The 17,839-nt window shown below is 36.0% G+C and overlaps 1 protein-coding gene across 2 annotated transcripts in view; it reads left to right on the top strand.

Moving 5' to 3' along the window:
* The window catches only part of ANKRD12 (ankyrin repeat domain 12), a 59,732-nt gene that overhangs the window by 16,658 nt on the left and 25,235 nt on the right, over positions 1-17,839 (top strand). Inside the window, exons 2-4 of one of the 2 annotated variants that reach the window (XM_074548495.1) lie at positions 2,164-2,301; positions 8,624-8,771; positions 16,953-17,099. In XM_074548495.1, coding sequence (XP_074404596.1) covers positions 2,215-2,301; positions 8,624-8,771; positions 16,953-17,099 — 382 coding nt within the window. In that variant the 5' untranslated portion in view covers positions 2,164-2,214. Of the gene's footprint in view, positions 1-2,163; positions 2,302-8,623; positions 8,772-16,952; positions 17,100-17,839 lie in introns of those variants that run through there. The other variant, XM_014266822.3, reaches the window with a different exon arrangement.

Raw genomic sequence — 17,839 nt, 5'->3', positions numbered from 1 at the left:
ATGAGACCAAGGGAGCCAAGCCTAAGCTAATCAGTTTTACTGAGCTGTTTAAGTTTGGCTTTTTGCTGTCATACACCAGTGAGTGGCATATGAAACCAGGAAAGGAAGAGAAGAAAAGCAGGAATGGAGATAGTTTCAGGGAGCCAGGTAGCAGTAAAAAAGGAAGGAAAGGAAACAGCAGCATATGAAATGAAAAATATTTTGATTAAAATAATAAAGAAAACTTTGACCCATTATTTTTTTAAGTAGTTGTAATCATGATGTATACAATGGGAATTGTTACAAATGAAACTTACAGAGAGGATTTCAGAGGCTAAATGAGCAGAAGCAGATTTTTGACTTGTCCCTTTTTAAACCCATGGGAACAGATATTTGCTACTATGGTCATACATTATGTTTGGTCTAATCAGCACAGTACTGTTCTGTGAAGATAGTAACTTGTTGCTTCTTTTAGGATTCAGGAAAGTTTTTTTGTAAATTACAGGAAACTCAGTGTAGTTTTCTTTCTCTTTGAACTGATAACCATTTTTTTGTTCCTGCAGCTGTTACAAAAAGTAACTAAAAACAAAAGGCTGATAACCATGTGCTTTAATGTTCATTAAAATTGAACAATTACTTTCTGTATCAGTAAGGCTGCATCAATCCTGTTAACACTCCATAAATGGAGTATACTAATGTTTCTTTTGTCTTAAGTAAGAGTAGAACAGTACGAGTTTCACAATATTGTATCATAGTGGAGACAAGATTCTGGTTATAGACTGTGAGATTGTTTCTAATTAATCTCTTCCTGTTTTTCACAAGCTTGTGGTTAGTGTTAAAAAAAACCCAACAAAACAAAAAACAACTTCCTCAGGTGTAGGGGAAAGGGAGGAAAACAGCAGAACTTAGTGCAACCTTTCCTACTTCTCTGTCTCAAGGATTTAGCTTTTTGAACTTTCTTCCCCTCCTATTCTGGAAGATTAACAAACAAGCATGTTACATTTTTGTATACAACAGTATTAATCTTAGACAAATATTCAGATTTTCCACGGTTTAAGCTTTGGGAGGGATGGATGTGTGGGCAGGATGTAGAAATTTGTTTGAATATCAATGTCTCATGTGTCAGGTGTAGTGTGCAAAATGGTTTTTTCAAAGTCATCTGCACCAGATTTGTTGTCAGTTAACTGTGTCAAACCAAAATAGTGCCATGGTCCTAGAACAGCAACAAATTCTCTACATGATAATCCCAAAACCTTAATGGTAAAGCAACAGTAGAAATGTTGCACCTGAAATGGTGACTTGATCAAGCATAAAATTACTACAACTCAGTAAGATTGTGATCATGTAAATACTTGTAACAAAATACATCAACTCAAAAAGACCCATAAAAAGTCATCAGCTTTAAAGTGCTGTCAAATGCAGTTTTACCTTTTGTGTGACCTTTCCTCTCAGCCATTCTTGCAAAAAGGGTGGCTCTTCCTGCTGTGGAAGAGGCAAGTCAGACCTCTTCCATCATGTGAATCTGTAGTGACACTTGTTTGGTGTACCATGGAGATGAAACACTACACAGCTCTTGGAGCTTTATATAGATATATATCTGGCTCTAGTAGTGGCTTATGTAATTGATTTGATAGACAATGGAAATTAAGGTTTCTAGTTCTGGGTTTAAGCTTTAGAAGATTTTTCTTCTGAAAGGGCATCTCTTGATCCAGAAAGAATCATAAATCATAAGACTTGACTTTTTTTTCCCATACTACTTTGAATATACAGTGTTTCAATTTCCCGGGCTAGAAAGCCTTATTTCTCTTTCCACTGTTGCTAGAAATCTTGTTCATCTTTCTAAGCCTTAGGACATTTAACACAAAGTGAGATATTGAACCTATGAACCTGTTAAAATAGCCAAAAATGTTCAGTCTTCTAAAAAGGTAAGCTAGAGGGATGAGATATTTTAGCAGCTGACTTGGTGCTTTTTTCATACACCATCCCCAGGAACAGCTGTGTTAGACCTTTTGGGGTTTTGCCCCAGGGTTTGAGCTGCATGTGAGGAAGATGCTTGGAGCCAGGTGTCGTTGTAGTTGTCTTTTTTGGGGTACTCTCCATCTCTGCTACCATCTGCAGTAACATTTGTCCTGAAATGACACTGCCGTGTGTATATTTATGTAATGTTGTTTGTTTGTTTTTCAGACACAGGATGAACCCACTGATACAAGATACAACTAGCTAAACAGCTATAAAATGCCCAAATTTGGGTCTACAAAAACAGTTCAAGTTGAAAATTCTGACAGCAATAGCACCATGGTGGAAAAAACAACTGCAAGAAAGGTAAAGTTTATATTCATGCCCCTTTAATTTCAGTAAAATGAAGCATGTTTCATGATTTTTGTTGCTGTAATTGGAAGAAATAAATATGAATCTATGTTCTGATATATTCAGTATTGAAAAAAGTTATACATTTTTATATTTATTTAACTGTAACTTAAACTGTGGGATAGAATTCTACTTTTATTGTAATGTGCAAGTTCATTTAAAAGGATCTGGATGCTCTGGTTTTATTTGATATACTTATATAGTCTCCATATCTTAGCTAATTTGAAGTCTTCATACACTCAAAAGAACAACAATCCATATTTTATTTTATTTTACTGTGTATTTCTCTTTGTTGCAAACACACAGAACAGGTGTGAAGGCCTGTGACCGAGCACAGACCAAAGAAAAACAGAAGTTTCCAATATTCCTTTATAGCAGAGGGACTTACTTCCCCTGTGAGGGAGGACTTAAAAGCCAAATGCACAAAGCTTTAGGGTGGCTGCTGTACAAGGGAGTCTCATCTAAAAATTGTACAGACCATTTTTGAGTGTTGGAAAATGAAGGAATGTCAGGTCATGCTGAAAGGTTGTTTGTTGTTTTTGAATATGAAGTATCCCATGATTTTCAGAGTTCTGGAGGCAAATTTCAAATCACCCAGTTCTTCAGCTTGACTGTCTAGTACACTTGTACAATAGACCACAGATTTATCTGTGCTACTAATGAATAACAGAAGCTGGAGTAATCCTCTGCTTTGACAATGATGAGGGACATGTATATTGTATTCCCCTAAGGAGAGAGAATCTGTTTGTTTCCCAACAATCTATAAAGCTGTCTTCTCTAGAAAAGGATTTTCTCTGTGTGTGTGGTCATACTTACCCTTGTGTCGAAATCTGTATTCTCTGCAAGACCATTTGATGATGAATGGATACAAGACAGACTGGAGGAGGTTAAAAAACAGGAAAAGATTAGAAGATTCAGCATCTACTTGTAACTTTTTATCTTCCAAAAACATTCATAGAAACCTTTAGACCTTTTAGTCTGGTTCTAGTTTGTTTCATTGGTCCCAGTAAAGTGAGGCAAAGGTAATTCTTTCTGCTGACTCTGATGAACTACTTAGATAAGACAAGGAAGATAACAGAATAAAATAGGGAAAGGAAATCAGCTTACTAGTAAAGAGATGAAACAATGTTGGGTTTTCTTTTTTTTTCCTATTTATTCTGGTCTTTATTTGGGATATGGTCACATTAATTGAAGTATCATTCAGTAATTTAGGGACAGAGTAGGGAATGGAAGTTCAACAAAAGCTGTGAATATGGAATCCCAGTGATGGACTGATGAAGGTGATACCAAAAAGTAAGCTGATAAACTGCTTGTACTGTTCTGTCCAGTGTTGCTCACTGTCCACCCTGGTACAGTGGACAGCTTGAGATTAGAATGATGTAGGGTTTGGTTTGGAATTGCATGATATAAAACAGCACGTAATATAAGGTCCTAAATAAAAACAGAGAATTAATATTATTAATGGTGAGTAGAAATGTTTCAGTTAATGTTCCTGTTTTTAGCATAATAAACACAGTTGTCATATTTTGAGAACTGAATACATGGTTGTGTTAAATAATCACTTAAACTGTCACATACCTGTTTTCTAATGGACAATTGTGAGAAGTGTTCAGCTGGCCTTTGACTAATCTGCACTTTTCAGAATGGATTAGGAAAGATAGAGAAAATATTGCCAAAATGTCATAATTTAGATTCTGCCAAGAAAATTATTTGGAATCAGGCAGGCAATAGGCTAAGGTAAAGTGTGAGTTTGAACAACACAAAGTCATGAAGGTAAATCTCTGTACTACATATACAAACATAGAGCCCTGAAGTAAATAAAGATTGACCAGGCTAATCAACAGTGATAATTTTAATGAAATATCTTCAAAAGGTAGTGGAAATATCTGTAAAGCAAATAAGGATTTTTCTCAATGCATAAACATGTGCAGCCATGAATTTAAAAGTTATAGTTCTTAACTCATTAGAAGTGTGAAAAATGTTAGGGATTCATTAGGTAATGTAATTGGTGTTAGGAAGTGCTGAGGCCTAGTGTGAAATAATGTTCATAAAAAACAGTGCCTCTTACAAATGATGAGTAATGCTAAAGGATACCAGTCCATTAAAAAATTCCCATACTTCACAACTTAAAAGCTGTAGTGACCTAAATGGCATAAGACTATTCCAATGGCTAGCATAAGATAAAAGAAAAAACACTTGTAGGGTTTTGTTTCCATTTCATAGTTTTTACACTGTTTAGCTGGTTCTAGTTGTGCACTCTTAACTGTTGGCAGAGAAATGTAGTGAGATTACTGTTGTTATTATTAGGCATAATCTTTCATATTTGTCCAGAAATTAATGCTTATTTTTCATCCCTAACAACCAGTGAATAGCTATGTGAACACGTGAACTGTGTGTTCAAGTCTTCTGACAACTCAAAAAAACCATTAGAAATAACGTTGCTGTTAATAAACTGAGTTTATATCATGTATGCATTAAAGTACATGTATTTTTATTTCAGTTGCTTATCTGGCAAGCATAAAAAAATAGTAGAAGTGTATACAGCAGCTAGACCATCTAATGTTTGAGGTATTTTATCTCATGAGGCATAAGATATTTTGTTAACATATGAACATGATGAAATTTTAATTTATCTGAATTTTTACTTCATATGGCCAAACTAAGGAAGTAAACTATGGATATCTCTTCCAAAGGAGAAGCACATTTGGAGTTCGTAAGAATTAATTCTCTCCTTGGAAGACTCCAACAATAGTGCCCAAAACCATTTGGTACCATACAGAATATGCTTCAATATGTAATTATCTTTGATAGGCAGAAAAAGAATGCTTGTTCTCCCAGGGCTTAGTACATCTGCTAGATTATATGGCTCTCTGTTGCCTCCTTTTGTGTCTTGTCATTGATTGTAGAAGTACCAGACAATAGAGCTGGAATGGGATATCAAGAAATTGTCCAGACTGCTGTTTGTTAGCCTTCTGAGACAGTTCCTGTTGAACAGATTAAAAATGTGCTCCTCATCATAGCACACTAGTTATGGTTTTGTTGACAGAGAAAATTCTTCCTTGTTACTACATCCTCCAGTGAGGCATGCATTAAAGGTTGAGACATGCAGATCCAGTTCATCCATTTGCCCCAGAGTAGAATAAGCTGTACTCAGTTCCTGACAGATGTTTGCCAGACCTTTTCTTTAAAGCTTGCCTGATGGAAATTCCTGTCTCCTTGGGCAGTTTATTCTGATTCTTAATTATGCTGACTGGCATAGAGTTAGATACTTAGTAGAAGGATAAATAACCTTTGCTAGTCTCCTGTTGCAGTCTAAAGCCATTAAATGTTCTCTAGCTGCAGTGGACATGGAAAGTATGTAATGCTTTTCACTTTGCAGCAGTAGTTTCGTTTTCTTAACATCAACATCTCAACAATGTTTTTTCTGATCAGCAGTTCTCATTTGAGATTAATCAGCCTCTTTGGAAAATCCGCAGGATTTACAGATTATTTTATTAAAAATGTCAACTTCATTTTAGGTGGCTTATATGGGTCACATTCAAGTAACGCCACAGACCTGTTGATGCTGTGTTTTAAACCTTGCCTTGGACCCTGAGAAAGAGATGTCCATGCTGTTGCAGTGGCTAGGAACAATTGCAACAGTGAATGCTCACTCTTGAAAATGGAATGCCTGGTCTAACCTGCAGGGTTTCTACTTCCTCCTCCTGCTTCCTTTACTTGGAGTTGATTCCAGGATGCCATTAAGAGTTTTCTAACACAGCATTTTGTGATGGTACAGTTAATTATTTTTATCAGTTTGTAGGACCTTGGTTTTATTCTGGCTTTTCCTATTTTTGTTTTGTATTAAGACTGCTTTTCAAATCAGTCATTTTACAGTTGCCTTGCCAGGGCTCTTTGCTTCTTCCTCTCTTTCAGTTGTGATGATGTCTGGATATCTGATTGTATCTCTATTTCAGCATTGTCACCAAAAATAATAAATAGCATCAACTTGATACAGACTTCTCAAACACCCTGTCCATTGCAACCTTTGGATTGGAAAGTCCATCACTGAATGCTAAATGCTTATTTCCACATTAGCTAAAGAACAGAATAGTCTCCCTTTTTTTTTTTTCAGTTTCTGTGTATTCTATGTATAGCCTTTTTTAAAATTTTCAATGGGTTTTTATTTATCTGAAAGTATGCACTTTGAACTGTCTCTCCTCCTAATTAGAGTTTCATATAATTAATTTTCAGTCATTATTCAAAAACTACTGCATCATTCATAATATTTAACATGATACATATAAGCAATTTAAGAATGAATGTAAAGCTATCAAATTACTTAAGCAGCTTGTACCTCTTTGTGAGCACTTACTGATGTATTTTACTGAGGAGTGCCCTCAAAAAAGGAATTCTTTTCAGAGGTTACCAACTGCAAAAAGTTGTGGTTTTTGTTTTTTTCTACTGAACAAGTTGAAACCAAGATTTTCTGCTTAGGAATTTAAAATTATTTTTAGTTTATCCTTTCTATTGCATAGTACCAAACATAAGATAATATTCTAGAGAAAGAAATAAAATTTTGATGCCACTTCATATTGTGGGAAATGCACATACATAGATAGGAGAAATAAATGGTTTGTTTGAAACAAGGGATCAGAAAGCTCTTGGTGAGGTTGGGCTCAAGTGGGAAACTTGTGTGTGTAATGGAAGAGATGTGGAAAGGCTTAATGGAGTTTGGATCTGCTCTTGCTAACTTAGAGATGCATTTGGAATTGATGACTTGTGTTAGATGGATGAACATCTTTCATAACTAATACCACAGGCACTATATGATCCAAGGGCTTAGGGGTGTCTTAAGGGATTTGGGTCTTTAGATTTTTTTTTTTTTTTCCTTGGGTAGCATGTAAAAAAAAAATAAAAGGGGGAAGGTGTTGTTTCCTTTGGGGTTTTGAAGGAGAGTTGGCTTTGGTTTTGGTGTGTGGATTTTATTCTGCATTTTACTTTGTTTTTTTGGGTTTCTAAACTTGGAGTGAAGAAGGCAGGTGTTCTCTGAGGGCAGCAGCCTTTATACTTCAGGAATTCTGTTGATACAGACTAATGCCTTCTTTGTCATTTCCCTTGTACAGATATTTGTCTTCTGCTGTAGGGTTTGATACAGGTTCTTTTTCTAATCACTTCTGCCTAACTTTCTGGCAACATTTTAAACTCAGCATGTCAGATGATGTCTTCCTACCTGAGTTTGGTTTCTTTGAAAAAAAGGAAAGGTGCCTTTGAGAACAGTACCTCTACTTCAAGTTATTTTTTAGTTTTCCTCCAAATGAATAAATCTTCAGAAGTACCAAGGATCAGCTTTTTGGTTTGCAGTGATTGGCAAGATGGTGAATATTCTTCTTCTACCTTTAGGAAGTTAATCTATTAGTACTTTCATCTGATCATGTGTTAAGAATGACATGAAGCTGTAGAGTTGTGATAGCTGACAGAGTGGATAATTGTTTCTGCAGCATGTATTGTACAGAAAAGATGTCTCTGCATTGCAACTCAATTGGTAGCTAAGATGTTGGGTTTGCAGAGGGTTCTCTCAAGCAGTCTTTACACTAACCTGGTTGGTGTAAAGGTTTTGCATTCTTTCCTCCTATATTAGTGTAATCAAGTATAAGTTAATAGCAAGTATGTTTAGGTTTTTCTCTGTTTATTTGAAATACGGGTCATAAGCCAAAATATCTAGACTTATACAACTCAAGAATCCAAATAACTTGCACCTTTTTTCTTCTAAATTTGGTATCAGTTTAAAACCTTTCTTCATAGATTTTCCTCGAATGAAACATTGCACTGTTATTGTTGAAATAGAAAGGGAGTTCTGCATTGTTGTATCACAGGGTGGGAGCGGAGGCAGGGGAGGGTAATTAGAAGGGTTTTGGGGGGTTTACAGTTCACAGTCTAAATTGCAGTGTGGACTTTTAATGTGCTTTTAGTGGGATTGTTATGGTCAGGGAAGGAAATTGGGGGCGTCATCAAGACTTGGCAAATTCTTGTTCAGTTTATGTTGCTCCTTTGCTAATTAGTTAAGCCTCTAATAGTGAACAGCATTTCTACAGTGATGTGTCTGAAATAACATAGAAGTTAGTAATTTTAAAAAGAAATGACAATTGATTCTATTGTTTATTGAATAAATTTTGTAATACACGTACTTATACACAAGCACATGCATTCTCACATGTCAGTCTTTTCAGTATGTATACATTATAAGACTGTCCTGCTTTATGCAAAAATTACTTAGTATACTTTTTATTTATATTAGAGCAAGGACAAGATTGCATCCTACAGCAAAACTCCAAAAGTGGATAGGAGTGATGTGGGGAAGGAGATGAAAGAAAAGTCTTCCATGAAACGTAAACTTCCTTTTACAATTAGTCCATCCAGAAATGAAGATCGCAATTCAGACGCAGGTAGAACCTTTTTATTTCCTTAACTAATTATTTGTTGGTAAAATACGTCCTAACTTAATTAATTGTGTGTTATGTTTTTACATTGATTTTTTTTCCTCCTTAAAAAGAATACTAAGTATAAAAGTTGCTCGCTTCCTTCTGATTGTTGCATCTCAGTCTGATAGGCTCTCATCCTGTCATTAGCAACAGCCAGCATGCCACCATCGTTGATCTATATTCTCCAGTTGTTTCCTAACCTCATTCTTTCCTTCTGCTTCAGTAACAAATCTTTCTTTGTTTTGTCATCCCTAGAGGTCCATTTGTTCAAATGAGTAAACAGATGAAAAACCATGTGAATGTCTTGATTTGAGACACAGCTGTCAGCCTTTCATAGCCTTTTTTGGGGAGGGAGCATTGCATTAGTAGATGTACTCTCCTTCATAGAAGAGATTGCTAAGGTGACAGAGCTAACTGAGCTACTCATGGGGAGCACACTTTCCTTTCAGTTTAAGCTCCTATCACCTGTACCTTCTCTGCAGAACGTAAGTAGTTCTTCCCAGCATAAGGTTATTTATATTAGAACTGATTTCAAGACTTCAAACTGCCATTTGTAACACAGTTCTTATCAAATCAAGATGGATGGAGCTGGATCCATTCCAAGAGGTACAGTTATCTCTGGGTTTAGGTAATTAATTATCTGTGTCATTGTGCAATTATAGTTCAGTAATAGTTAAGTTGATAACCAAACAGTATCCATGGCCAGCAGAACACATTGAAGTTCCCCAAATTTCTCAAAGCTCAGTGCTGCAATTGTTTATACATTGCTTATTGTACATTTGAATATTTTCATGGCCAGAGAGTTCCCTTAATATGCATAGATTTGAATGCAAGGTAGAAGTGTAAATGTCAGTGTGAGTTTAATTTTTGTTCAGGATTTATTTCATGCAGATTTGGCTCCTTGATAATACATACCATACTTTTATTACTGTAAAGAGACTGTAGTATGAATTCCATATTTGAAATAGTCACATTGCAAAACAACCCTGTTGGCATTAGTTCTGTTCCCAGTGGTTTTACAGCATTCTTGCACTATTCACAATACCATTTGATTTTGAAAAGACTGTGTCTAAATTAGAAGTACGCTCCCAGCACCTGCTTTATTAAATTTTTTGCATGATATTAGACCATAACTAATTTTTTCATAGTGGAAGTAAATGTATTTAGATGTAATATATTTAATATATATTGAAAGTTTTCTCTGTTCAAAATGTTTAGTCATGTCTTCTTACCCCCATCAACTTTAAATAAGTCATTGTCCCAAGCATCTTGTAAAGTAGCAGAACTTCTTGTGGGTTTTTTTGCTGTAGCATATATTGTTACAGTTGCCACAGACAAGATTGACTACTTCAGATGCTTAGACATGCACAAAAAGACAGTGCTCACACTACAAAATTTTTTTGTCAGAAGTTGTAGCAGGGAGGTGAAATAGACAGTTTAAGTAGGGGCAAGAAATATTTAACATAAAAGTAGAAGGCACGTGGCTCTTAGCTGTGCTGGCAAACACCACAGCTTGGTCAAGATTTAATTTCTGCTTAGCTAAGGAGGTTGGAGCAACTGCCCTTTTGCAGGTGGGACACTTGGTACATAAACCTTCCAGAAACTTCAGAGCAGGAGCACTGCTAGGATGAAAAAACTGTTCCTGTAATGCAGATTCTGTGCCTAACCAATTAGGTTGGACCACTGGGAATTAGACACTTACACTGGTGCCAAGTTTGTCACTGACATGGATTAGGAGTGACATCAGTGATCATGAAATGCAGCGCTGCTTCTGGCACAAACATGGCATTATAGATGGAAAAGGTTTGCTGTCACTGAGCTAAACTGCTACCTCTGACAGAAGTGTCCCTGATAGCTGTGTACAGAGAATGGCAAACGTTGAGAAAGAACAAGTAAGTTTTTTTGAAATTAGAATGTAATTGGACACAGATGGGGGAAAAAGAAAAGGTAATGAAAAGCTTCCTATCAGCTTCAAGGTCTTTAAAAATATGTCTGAGTTAAAAAAGCCCTAAATGTAAAAGTAGCTAGAGGTACTTAAAATTTTTTAGTTTAATATTTATCCCCAAGATACATTATAGGGTTACTAGGTGATTATAGAAACTCCATGACAATTGGATTTCATCCTGGTTAGGCATGTAAATGAGTCAAAGAATGGTGATACTTAATTTTAGAGTGTTACATCTTTAGAAGTTTCTTGGTTCTAGTTCCAGGGTCTTTTGTAAACTAAAATTTTGCCCTTTTTTTTTGCTGATTTTTGTAAAAAATGCTCCTTTTTCTGGTGGGCTTTTTTTTTTGTTTGTTTGGGGGTTTTTTTGATGTTTTTTTGTTTTGCCTTTTTTTGTTTTGCTTTGTTTTTGTTTTGCTTTGTTTCAGGTTTTGTCTAAATATTGCAAGTGATAATGAACATGGACAGCCAAAATGAATAGTGATGTAACACAGAAATGTTTTGGGGTTTTTTTCCATTTGGTTTCTGCAACACTGTACACAAAGTACATTTTACACTCAGTCAGTTTTGGCAAGGCTGAAACCAAACAGCATTTGTAGAGTTTAGAACAATTATGGCCCACCTCTTCATCTAACTTTTTTTTTCTTAAGAAAATGCTACAATCAATTTATATTCAGTGTTTTAAGATTGAGCCTTTTAGTTACTTTCTTAGCAATTGGATACCCATGAAGATTGCAGCCAGTTGAGAAGGCTGCAGGAGCTGCCAGGTGTGTGCAGGTCTGGAGGACAGTGTGAGTCCCAGGAGAGCTGTGCCCTCTGAAGAGGCCCCTGGGAACAGGACACACCTGGAAGGACACTCTGTCCCTGTCTTTATCAGCAGCATCCTGTTGTGTTGCTGATGTTGTGCAGGGCTCTGACACTCCCCTGGCTGTGGTGGCTTCCCGAAACTGAGAGCTCTGTTGTGATGTCCCCATTCTTGGTCAGAGCAACCACAAAAAAATAATACATCCTGCAGGCAAATTTATTTATACTGCAGTATAGCTTTAACCTATTTTTAGGTAAATCTTAGGGAGTAGTCTACACACACAAGCTTTGATTGAAACTTCTGGACTGGATGATCAAAGCAGAATTATTTTTCATATATTTTAAAATAAATTCTCTGATTTGAAGTCTCCGAATCCAAAACCATAATTTGATTGAAAAGCCATCAGTTATTTAGACTGCTTAAACAGAGTTGCTTAAATTTTCTTAATTTATTTAAGTAATCTGGTTAGTTTTAAGTAACCTCTGATGTGGTTATTGGAATAAGAACAATAGACAAGTGTTGATTTTGCAGAGGTCAGATTTGTTTGCTTTCTCCACCTTATTAGTCTGAAGAGAGAAATTAGATTTTTTCATAATAGTTAAACATAACTGCAGATCCTAAAAATCTTTCAGTTGTAAAGAGAATCTTGTTACAGAGTTGATTATTCAAGAACAACAAGTTACAATTACACTCAGTGTGGTAATTTGTTAATCTTTCTTGGAAATTATGTTAGCCAGATTTACTGTTTATAGCAAGATCTTGGTTTTGTTTTCTGACCCCTTCAATTTCAGTTTTTAAAGTAGTCCAAGTCATCCAGAAGAGCAAAACAGCTGACCTCTTCATGCTGCATGGGTACATCACAGTAACACAATTCCTGTGCTCCTGCTTTCTGTAGTTAGAGAGGTTTGTGGGAGTGTTGGAGGGAGTGTTCACACACTGCTTGGATTTGGGTGCAGGGGGGGGCGTATGTGGCCCGAAGTTCGAAGTCCGGCTGGCTGAGGGCGAAAGGCCGACGCCCCTCTGCAATTCCTGGCCAGCACCCCTCGGCGTCTGATGGCCTCGGGCTGTGCTGGCTGCGGACTGGCTCACACCGCTGGTATTGGGGAGGAACAGAGCTGACCACTTCACCGGGGGTTAAACGTCGGTTTATTGAAGGTGTTGCGGGATCCAAATGCGGGGAAACCAACCGGGAAAGAGTCCCCGAATAGGGGGTGAAACAGGATTATAAAGGAGGGGGGGTGGGTACAGGCGGAACCAGTCGGGAAAGGTGAGGGGATGAACTTCACAGAACTGACACTCCATGGAGACCAATAATCAAAAGGTAAGGAAGGTGTCCTGGGACCCCAGCCAACCAACACCTCCAGAGAGGAGAAGGTTCTTGAAACCTGGGAGGAGAGGGGGGTGATTGACTGGGCCCAGGGAGGAGACAACTTTCACTTATAAGGGAAACCAGGGGAGGAGCAATTACATATCGGCAACTATGAATAGCGAGGTTACCATAGCAACTTAGCTGACAGGGTAGCAGTGGCGGGAAAAACTGGGGGAACAAAACCATTTTACACATAATAGGGGGGAACAATACATAAATTGGGGGAATAACACAAGAAACTTAACAACACACTACAACATTTGGGCTTATTGTTCAACTGTGACAGCTTCATTTAACTGTTGTTTGGGCTACAGGCAGGAAAGTGGAGGTGGTTTTGTTTGTTGGTTTTGTTCAATAAATATGTCATAAACTTGATTAATTAGGTATCACAATAGCACCTGGAAATCTCTACATTGTTAAATGCACTGTGGGGTCTCTGCATCACATTCTAAGCTTTCCCTTTCTTTTAGGGTAGGAAACACAGCCAGTCACGATGTGTTTCTTTTGGAAGTAACTTCAGTCAGGTGGCAATGATCACTCAGAGCTCCATAAACTCTATCTCTGAACTTCACCTGCAGAAGTGGTCTTGACCTAGCAATGAACATATTATTCTTTGATTGTATATCATTCAATCTTATAACTTCATAATATTCATTTCAAGCAGTTCATATTTTAATTTTGCATGGTCTTTTTTTTTGATCCTGTTAATTTTTATGATTTAGACTATATTGGGAGTCTTTTACATAAAAGCAGTGTATGATGAGCCCTGAAGTTTGAATTTGGGGTTTGTTGGTTTTTTGGGTTTTGTTGCTTGATTTCCTTTATCAACTGAAATGATTATTTTACCAAATGAAATGCTTTATTAGTTTGGCATGATTTGTTTTGAGAAATCCACATATTGCATTACTTAATAATTTATTTTTCCAGTACATTAAAAATTACTTGAGTGGGTATTTGTAATTTATCTAATTGGAGAAAAAAAAGCAAGCAAACAAAGAAACAGATACATTATTGGCTGCCTTGGGACAAAATCTGTCATGTGTAAGTTATCCTAGTACAATCACCAGTGTCTGTGATGTTCCTCGTGCCAGTACATTTCAAGTGTTGGGAGGGGATTTCATTGAGCCCTTTTACAAATAAGTTCTCAGATGCTCCTGAATTCCTGTTTCACATAACCTGAATATTTCAAAATAATTTTTTCACTGTTCGTTGAAAAGCTTGTGTTGCCAAGGGAAAATCTTAAAGAGCCACACACAAAGGGGTGTGGCTGTGTATTATGAAATTTATTTAATAAAGGTGGTTGAACATGAAGCCACTGGAATAGTTCTAGTTTCTATTTTTTAAATAAAAAATGAAAAAATCTCCTATATTCTATTTCTAATGAGCGTAAGTTCATTTCTAACTGCTGAAGAACAGCAGAAAGTGATGAGAATGTGAATGTAATAGAAGATAATTGAATTCCATAGAACCTGAAAACAAAGTATAAAAAATGGAAAAAAAAACCCAGCCAAAAAAAAACCAAACCAAAACAAACCAACAACAACAAAAAAAAAGCGCCCAAACCAACTGATGGGGTTTCATAGTCAATTTTGTAATTAAATTCTACTTAAACTTCGTATCTTAACTGATTCTGTTCCTTTATGAGGGAAGTTTTTAGTGTTGAAATTGTAGAAACATCAAGTTCACAGTGGTGAAAGTTTCCTGTTACCATAAGATGAAGAATAGCTAAGAAGTTGAAGTTCCTAAATGTTAAGTTGGTCTCATCCTGTGAAGTGTGCTATGTGTTGGTATTCTTGGAACATTGATTTTTTTTTTTTTTAATGTATAGAACTTTTTATTTTATATGCCCTACTCACTTTCCCCTGGGGTTTTTTGTTGTTTTTTAGTTTGGTTTGATATTGGAGGGTTTTGTTTGTTCGGGGGTTTTTTTGGGGGGGAAAGGGTTTGGTGGGTTTGTTTGTTTGTTGGGGGTTTTTTGTTTGTTTTGTTGGGTTTTTTTGCTTTCTTCCACCCCTCTTGTCAGAACCAGTTCATATCTGTGAGATCTTGGAGGGGATCATCAGGTGCACCAGCTATAATCTTGAGACTTTTTAGCTTTGTTGTTGATCATATTGATTTTTGTGTATTCAACTGTTTGGATTAACTGACAACATATATGAAGTCTAATATCCGTTTAAATTAAAGGGTGTCTCCTTTTGAGCAGTAAGTGCATAATTACAGTATGACTTGGTGAGAACAGGTGTTCTTATTTGATGCTTTTAATTTGTAAGATCTAGAAATGCTTTGCAAACACTGTGTTTATAAAGTGTAATAGAAGAGTAATTTACCACTGAAATGGAGCACTGAACATGAGGCAGGAATAAATTGTGCTGGTTTAAATAAAAGCAAAACCCAAAAAACTCAGACAATCCCAATGTATAAAAGAGTAAAGCCTAGATAATAAAAAACTTTATTGCATTTATTTTGATGCATTATTTTCTCAAGCTGAAAATAGCTATAAATAGGAAGAAATAATTCAGAATGAAAATAAATACATCTTTCAAGGAAAGAATTGTGAACAATAAATAGCATATGCTAAGAAATATCTGATTATGCTGGTCAATCTGAAATGTGTTATTTTGATGGAAGTACTAAATTAGTCAGTAAAGTGGATGCTGTGCTTTATCTTTGCAGAAAGAGCAGCATGCTTACAGTGGAAAGATTAAAGTACAATTTTATTGTTAAGGGTTTTTTTTTTTATTTTCCTACGCAGATGTTTTTACCAATAGGGCAGAACACAAATAGTGTTGATTTGGATATTGAATTAATTTTTTAGATATTCAAGACTCTGAGTTGCCTGCAGTTTAGGAATAAAAGAACATTTGATTCTGTAAAAGGAATCTTGTTTCCTTTTTAAACATGATGGATAAATGAAAAACCTCTATAAATGTATAGAGGTTTTTAAAATATATACATGGGTCATTAGCTTTCCATTCTTAAATACTCTCACTGGCAATTGTTTAGCCCATAAAATCATGTGTTTGTTATGGGTCAGTATGGAATTCAAGATAAGAACTGTTGATGTGCCTTCCTGTGCCTCAAGTGCACTGCATTACTAGAGCTTGTGCCAGGCCTAGAAAGTGAGATTTAGAGAAGGCTAGGAAGGCAGAAAATCATTTGAGAGGAAAAGAATGGTACAAGAAAGAAGGTAGAACTATAGCAAGTTAAAAGATAACTAGGAACTTCAAGGGGAATTAAGATTCTAATTTTTACCTCTGCAGAAGTTCAGTGAAGTTTTCCTCACTGGAGTCCTCTGTTTTAAGGTTTTCCTCTCTTGCAGATGCAGGGTTTCTTGGTTTTGGTGGGAGTTTTGTTTTGTTTTACTTTTGATGTGTTTACTCAGATGTGTAATTTTAGCTCCTGGTTTAAAACTTGGAGATGAAATATTAAACAGCTTCCATAAATATTGATAAAAGGAAAGAAGTTATGTATGTAAAATAGCTATATGTGTTTGAAGGATATGAGTTCTGGAGAAGAAAATGCTTTAAGACAAAATACCAGGATGAGTTTGACAGAAACAAACTTTTAACCAATTACTTAACACATACCAGTATTAACTAGTCTTTTCCTAATTTTTACCATGATGTCTTGAGAGAAGTAGAAGAGAGGGTAGTCTCAGATTTGTATTCAATGTTGAAAGCTGACCAGTTGATTTTACAGAAATTTTAAGTTCTTGGCTTTAATCTCTGAGAATTAAAGTTGTGGCATACACAGCATTCCTTCTATGTAACAGGTTTTTCATATGTTAGAATTTTTTGGTAATCCTGCTTACAGCTTTAAGTACTTTATCTCAGTAGCTTATTATCCTAATATGATTAGAGCAGGTAAGCAACACTAATGCAAATGCAATAAGTTAAAGGTATAATTTCTGGTTTTCATCACCTGTCACCAGTCACGAGTTTACAGGCCTTAAGAGGATGGTTTTATTTTTAGAAAAAATAGACTGATGGAACTGCAGTTTGAGTCTTGAAATGTTCCTATTTCTAGAGAAGGAAGGTCCGGAGAAAAAGAAAATGAAGAAGGATGCTGGGAATAAGAAATCAGCACCCGTTAGCATTCTGTTTGGTTACCCTCTGTCAGAACGCAAACAGATGGCACTTCTCATGCAGATGACAGCAAGAGACAACAGCCCAGGTGATCTTACAGAGTTAACAGTTTTCTCCCTCCTGCCTGTTTAATTCTGTCCTAGCAGAATATTCAGAACACTGATGTTTTTCAACAATCTTTTATTTTTTTCAAATATTTAAAATCATTCATACTTCTGTTAAAATTTATTTTGCATGGATGATTAATCTGATGAAAAATTCTTGATCTTCTATATTTATGTGAAAAGCCTTGCACCATGATAGCTGTAAAAACTGAAAATTTAATTTCTTCCTTTGTTTATTTTTGCCTCGCAGACACTTCCATATGGATTATTTAAAGCCTGAAATACTTTCTTTTTTTGATTTTTATTGAAGCTTAACTGTTACCTCATTTTCTCACTTTGGAGCAGGATTTTAATTTGGGAGGAAATGGGACCATTTCCTTTTGATTTAATGGGAGTGGGGAGACATCTTGTTCTTAATTCACCATTTCAAGCTGTCCTTTATCCAGCTGCATGTAAAAAAATCTTTATATGTGTATATGTTCTACAGGTGTAAAGTTTTTACAAAATTGCTATTTAAAAGCAAATGGCTGGGTTTTCTTAAGGAACTATCCAGTCCACCCAGCTGTGGAACTTTAGGAACTATCCAGCTGTCCAGCTGTGTTGGTACAGATGATGATTTGTATGTAGTACAATACACAGACTGTAATTCTTTAAACTGGCATCCCACTACATAAAAATATAGTGGAATTTTGCTGGAGGAAGGAGAAAGCAGAGTAGATACTGA

Source organism: Zonotrichia albicollis, chromosome 1, assembly GCF_047830755.1.
Source record: "Zonotrichia albicollis isolate bZonAlb1 chromosome 1, bZonAlb1.hap1, whole genome shotgun sequence".
NCBI classification, from domain to species: Eukaryota; Metazoa; Chordata; class Aves; order Passeriformes; family Passerellidae; genus Zonotrichia; species Zonotrichia albicollis.
The sequence above is the reverse complement of the archived record's forward strand: the minus strand, read 5'-3'. Positions and strand labels throughout refer to the sequence as shown.